Source organism: Erinaceus europaeus, chromosome 11 (assembly GCF_950295315.1).
Source record: "Erinaceus europaeus chromosome 11, mEriEur2.1, whole genome shotgun sequence".
In the NCBI taxonomy this organism is placed as follows: Eukaryota; Metazoa; Chordata; class Mammalia; order Eulipotyphla; family Erinaceidae; genus Erinaceus; species Erinaceus europaeus.
Window position 1 is genome coordinate 46553875 of NC_080172.1, and position 5951 is coordinate 46559825.

The following is a 5951-nucleotide window of genomic DNA, read 5'->3' on the forward strand; positions in this document are numbered from 1 at the left end:
ACTTAGAGCAATGGTAGGCATGAGATAGGTAGCAAGTGTATCAAGTAAAGGGCTCCAGATGACACTAATGGGACTCAGTTCAGGAGGAAGAGGTCACGAGGGAGGGTAAAATGCCAGAGCAATAACAGAAGACCCTAAGAGAGAGTAGCAAAAGAGAACATCCAACAGTGTCAATAATCCCAGGGAAGTCAAATAAGACACATGCTAAATACCACTGCAGTTCTCTTTAATACACAATAGTGAGAAGAAAAAAAAAAGAAAGATAGAAAGAAAGAAAGATAGAAAGAAAGGAAGGAAGGAAGGAAGGAAGGAAGGAAGAAAGAAAGAAAGAAAGAAAGAAAGAAAGAAAGAAAGAAAGAAAGAAAGAAAAACATAAACCTCAGAAGAAAATCATCAGTGGTGATTGATCAACAGTAAAAAGAAATCCCTGTTGGTGTTTTCCAGGGACTGAAGCAGAGGAAAAGCTGGCTTGGCTAGGCTGTGTCAAGTCTTATCCTAGAAGGATACCTGGAGATCTGAGTTCAAGTCCTCATCCCCACCTGCAGAGGGGATACTTCATGAGTAGCATATCATGCAGTTGTTTCTCTTTTTCAATCTACCCCTTCCCTATAAATTTATCTCTTTAAATCAAATCAATTTTTTAAGAAAACTATTTTGTTAAATTTTACCATCCTCCTCAGTTACCTTTCTTCTCTAGCCCATAATCTTTTCTCTAGACTGATTCATTCTCATTCACTCAATAAAAATGTAGGACTTAAATAAACTTGTAGTCTCTGGTGGCACAAGGGCCTGCATCATATTTCCAACAATCCTTCAAGATTCTCTCCTGCAACCATGCCAAACAGTGTCTCAAAGTCATCAAAGTCATCCTCTTCCATCAGATTGGTTCTCCAGTTTCCCCACTGCCCACTAACAATAGTACCTAGTCTTAGTATTTTTACTTTCCCACTCCAAGTCAGCAACCAGACCTCATCAACTTCCCTATTGGATATGTTGAAATCACCAGACTCATTGTCACCACCATTGATTTCTTTCAGACTAGAAAAATTTTATGACTTGTTTCAAACAAGTAATTCAAACCTGCACTCTACTAGCCCATCCCACAACCCTGCCACATTCTGTTGCCAGAAGTCTCTTTCAACACCTTAAACATGATCACATCACAATTTTAATGGAAATTCACCTATGACTCATCAGTGCCAAGATGAACTTTCTGGCCTTGACTTCAAGATACTGTGTGTCTGAGCCCCAATTGTCTTCACATAGCAACCTCTGCAGATGGGGACCTAGTTCTTTGTGCCTTGTACTATGTGCTTTCTACCTGATGCACCAATTCCCAGCCCATTTGAATTTTTTCTATCTTAGTCATGTAAATAATGAATTAAATATATAATAAGCCTTCTCTCCTAATCCATTCAACTTTTCTAAAATAGAAAAAATTTTAGTATAAATGAAATTTAAGTATTTTTTTCATCTAAATCATCCCACCTCCTGCTATAAGTTATTCAGATAAGAAAGTGGTATCTCTCCTGCCCTGGCCATAACTATAACTCCACTTGAACTGTCTCTTCTCTACCTTCCCAGGACAAAGATCTCTTCCTACAAAGATCACAAACTCCCATGAGCCAAACTTTCCTCCTGCCTTTCTAAAACAATAACACAAATCACAAAGAGGTATAGAATTTGAACCCCGAAAATACAAATTCTTGTATACCAGTGTTAGCTCAATTTAAAAAATTAAAAACAGAGGGGTCAGGCGGTGGAGCACCTGGCTAAGTGCAAATGTTACAGTGCACAAAGACCCGGGTTTGAGCCCTTGGTCCCCGCCTGCAGGGGGAAAGCTTCATGAGTGGTAAAGCAGAGCTGCAGTTGTCTCTCTTTCTCTCTCCTTCTATCACCCCCTTCCTTCTCGATTTCTGGCTGTCTCTATCCAATAAATAAATAAAGATAATTTTTGAAAATTAAATTAAAAATAGGCATCCAGTGAATACTCAAACACTAATTAGAAGGGACATATACGCCCCTATTCTCATTATTCACAATAGCCAAAGAGTGGTAACAGCCTAAATGCCCATCAACAGATGACTAGATAAAGAAGTTATGGGATATATATATCATGAGATACTATTCTGAACTTAAAAAAAAAAAAGATATTATGTCCTTTGAGACAAAATGGATGGAACTGGACATGATTATGCTTAGTGAAATAAGTAAAGACATGAAAGACTGGATAGTTTTACTCATATGTGGAATCTAGAGATCTGATTCACAGTCATTGCCTGAATCCTCCAGAACTGAGAAGGATGGCCAGTTAAAGGGAGGACCAATCCCAGCCCACTCTAACACCCAGGACCAGGGCAGTGGGCTGAGTTGAGAATTCTGGAGCCACACAATGGCTGCCCCATGATGCAGCAATGAGGTCACAAGTGGGGCACTCCCTCCCCCGCCCCTGGTTTTCTCAGAGCCAGGCAGAGGAACCAGAGGGGAAATCCACCCTCCACAGCACAGACGGGCCATCCATCTCACTTAACTGCTTGTCAGGCTCAACACCAACACAGAGAGGTGAGTCACACTTGGATGGTTAGAGGTGGCTTCCTCAACAAACTCTTTCTTCTCTATCTCCATCACCCTGGGAATTGAACAGAGCTCAGAGGATGGCTGTGCTTGGAGGAAAATGTCCTCTCATTCTTTCAGTAGTTTTGAAACTACCTTAACTAAAATGGTGTGTGGTGACAGGAGGTCAAAGCTGTGGTGATTAGGCCTAACTAGAGAGAATTACCAGAATGAAACCCATGTCTGGGGGTCCGGCGGTAGCACAGTGGGTTAAGCGCACATGGCGCAAAGCACAAGGACTGGAGTAAGGATCTCAGTTCGAGCTCCCGGCTCCCCACCTGCAGGGGGGTCACTTAGGCAGAACACAGGACTGAAAGAAGTCTTATGTGTCAACAAATGCGTAAATATACCTTCCCATCCCTACAAGGATTAATTCTAAGTGAAAAACAACATAGTTGCACTATGTATGTATTTAGAATTCTTATAGGACTTACGGAACATTCAGAATAATATTTTTAGTAAAATGCAAGGGGTTACACTTGACATCAACTACAATGACACATATATGCTTAAGTCCTTTTTTATTATAATTAATATTTTTATTGTTGGGAGAGTTTTGGTACCTATATAAGAAATCTACTACTCTCAGACATCATCCACCCTTTTTTCTTCTGTTAATAGGAGAGTAACTGAGAGAAGAAGAGTAGGGTAGACAGGAAGGGAGAGAGACACCTGCAGCACTGCACCACCAATTGAAGCTTCCCCTTGCAGGTGAGAGTGGAGGCTTAAAACAGGGTCCTTGTGCACTGTAACTTGTGTACTTTACAATGTGTGCTACCTCCTGACCCTTATTTAAGTCCTTTTTTATAGCTGAGGAAAATCCCAGGAACATAGGTTCAGATTTCTTGCTAAGGTCTATGGAACAATTAAAAAAAAAAAAAAAAAAAAAGCTGAGTCAGGGCAGGGAAGTCAAAAACATTGCCAGGGCTCAAGCAATGGTACACCTGGGATAGTGGACACATCATCATACAGGAGAGCCTGGGTTCAAGTCCCCAGTCCCCACCTGTAAAGGGGGCTTAACTTCACAAGTGGTAGAGCTATGTTGCAGGTGTCTCTCCTTTTCTGTGTCTCTCCCTATTTAACTGTCTTTCTTGTCTCTCACCTGTATGAAAAAAGAAAAAATGGAGCTGGGAAAATAGCATAGTGGTTATGCAAAAGATGCTCATGCCTGAGGTTCTGAGGCCCCAGGTTTAATTACTAACACCCCTGTAAGCCAGAGCTTAGCAGTACTCTATCTCACTCACTCATCATTGTTCTCACTCTCCACTCTCTCTAATTAAAAACAAGTGAAAAAGTATTTAAAAAGAAAAGTGACCACCAGGAATGGTGGAGTTGAACAGACACCAAGCCCCAGTGATAGACCTGGTGGAGAAAAAAGAAAGTAAGGGAGGAAGGGAAGAAAGAAGGAAGAAAGGGAAAAAAGGGAAGGAGGGAGAACGGAAGGAAGGAAGGAAGGGAGGGAGGGAGGAGAGAAAGGGCTCCAGCATCCCACGACCAGGACAAGAGGTATCCTTCAGTGAGAATGTGGTGCTTGAGCTTAAGTTTGAGTTTCCTTAAGAGCAAAGCTGGGGGTGACTATACACCCATTTGAGCACACATGTTACAAAGCACAAGCATCTGGGTTCAAGCCCCTGGTCCCCACATGCAAAGGGAGGAACTTTACAAGTGTGAAGAAGGTCTGAAGGTATATTATCTTTCTCTTTCCCTGTCTCCCTCCCACCCAATTTCTCTCTGTCCTGTTAAATAAAAAAGAAAAAAAGCAAGAGTGGACAGGAAAGGTGAGGGAGGAAGCCAATGTCCCTTTCCACTTGGCCCTGTGTGCACTCCAACACCTGTCCATGTGTCTTTGCAGGTTCCCCAAAACCATCAGAGAATGTCGAATGATGATAAAAATAAAGCCACTGCCACCACGAACGACACCGCCAAGTCTGAGCCCCGGCAATGTGACCCCCGATGTGAGCAGAAGTGTGAGACCAAATGCCAGCCCAGCTGCTTGAAGAGGCTGCTGCAGCGCTGCGCTGAGAAGTGCCCCCGCGAGAAGTGCCCAGCCCCACCCAAGTGCCCTCCGTGCCCCCCGCCCTGCCCCCCACCCTGTCCTCCACCCTGCCCTGTGCAGTGCCCACCGCCTTGCCCACCCTGCCCACCCTGCCCCTGCCCCTGCCCAGCCAAGAACTGTGTCAAGCCCTGCCCCCCTAAGTGCCCTTCGCAGTGCCCACCGCCGGAGTGAGCCACATGGGGTCCTGGGCCCACCACCACCACTGACTCCACCAAGGTCACCAACCACCGTGGGCTGGGAGATGAAGCCATGAACTGACAAGTAAACGTGTTCCTCTGCTGTGCAACAATTTCTGCTCCAGGTTCTTAGGCTGTTGCACTGTGTTGGTTCCTTGCCAGCACTGAGCCACCAAGAAGCTGGTTCTAGGAGATGAGGCTAGGATAGCTGTCCATCATCAGCAACTTTGGGGGATGGCCTTCCCTCTCACTTGGCTGGTCTTGTAGAGAGGGGTGCCCCAGCTCCTGTGACTAAGTAGTGAAGGTGACCAGCCCAGGAAGGCAAGTAAGCCAGGTAGCACACAGGAAGAGGCACTGTTGAGATAGAAGCCAGGAAGCTTCAGGAAGGAAGCCCTACCCTTTGCCCTCAGTCTGTGGCTTAAGGCTTGGGCAAAAGTGCCATGTAAGGGTTGTGCCGTGTTTTACCTGATTCACTGCTTAAATTACCATGTGCAAGGACCCATGTTCAAGTCCCAGTCCCCACCTACAAGGTGGAAAGGGATCTTCAAGAACAGTGAAGCAATGCTGTAGGTCTCTCTCTCTCCCTCTCTCTCTCTCTCTGTGTGTGTGTGTGTGTGTGTCTATCTATCTATCTATCTATCTATCGCTCTTCTTCCCCTCCCTCTCTCAATTTCTCTTTGTCCTATCAAATTAAATATTTTTTGAATGCTCTGCATGCAGGCTGCATGAGCTTAAATGGTGCCTCTTCCCTCCCTGATAGCTCTGTGCCCTTCAGCAAACTGCTTAGCTGCCCTGGGCCTTTAGTTTTCTCTGCTCTATCAGAGGGGTGGCAATGCCAGTAGTACTGCTGTGACAGCTTTATCAGGCTTCAGGAGCTGATAGATGACCAGTGGCTGTTCTACTGGGACACAGTAAAACACAGCTCAGGAGAGGGCACTGCTCCTGCCAAATGTGACATGTTCCAGCTGGTCTAGACTGGATTTAACTGCCCTGGACTTCCCTTTCTTACAAGGCTACAGCTCCTAATTACAGCAGTAAAGTTCTCCATCACACCTGTCAGGCCAGCCAGGCATTCTCTTAGCAAGCAAGAAATGAAAAGGCAGGTG

General features: G+C 44.8%; 1 protein-coding gene across 1 annotated transcript; it reads left to right on the top strand.

Moving 5' to 3' along the window:
* The first annotated feature begins 2455 nt into the window (after nt 1–2455).
* On the top strand, nt 2456–4958 carry LELP1 (late cornified envelope like proline rich 1). The gene is made up of 2 exons (XM_007525396.2): nt 2456–2562; nt 4466–4958. Exon 2 carries the CDS (start codon nt 4487–4489, stop codon nt 4838–4840), a length of 354 nt encoding a protein of 117 aa, XP_007525458.1. The 5' UTR covers nt 2456–2562; nt 4466–4486; the 3' UTR covers nt 4841–4958.
* The last annotated feature ends 993 nt before the right edge of the window (nt 4959–5951 follow it).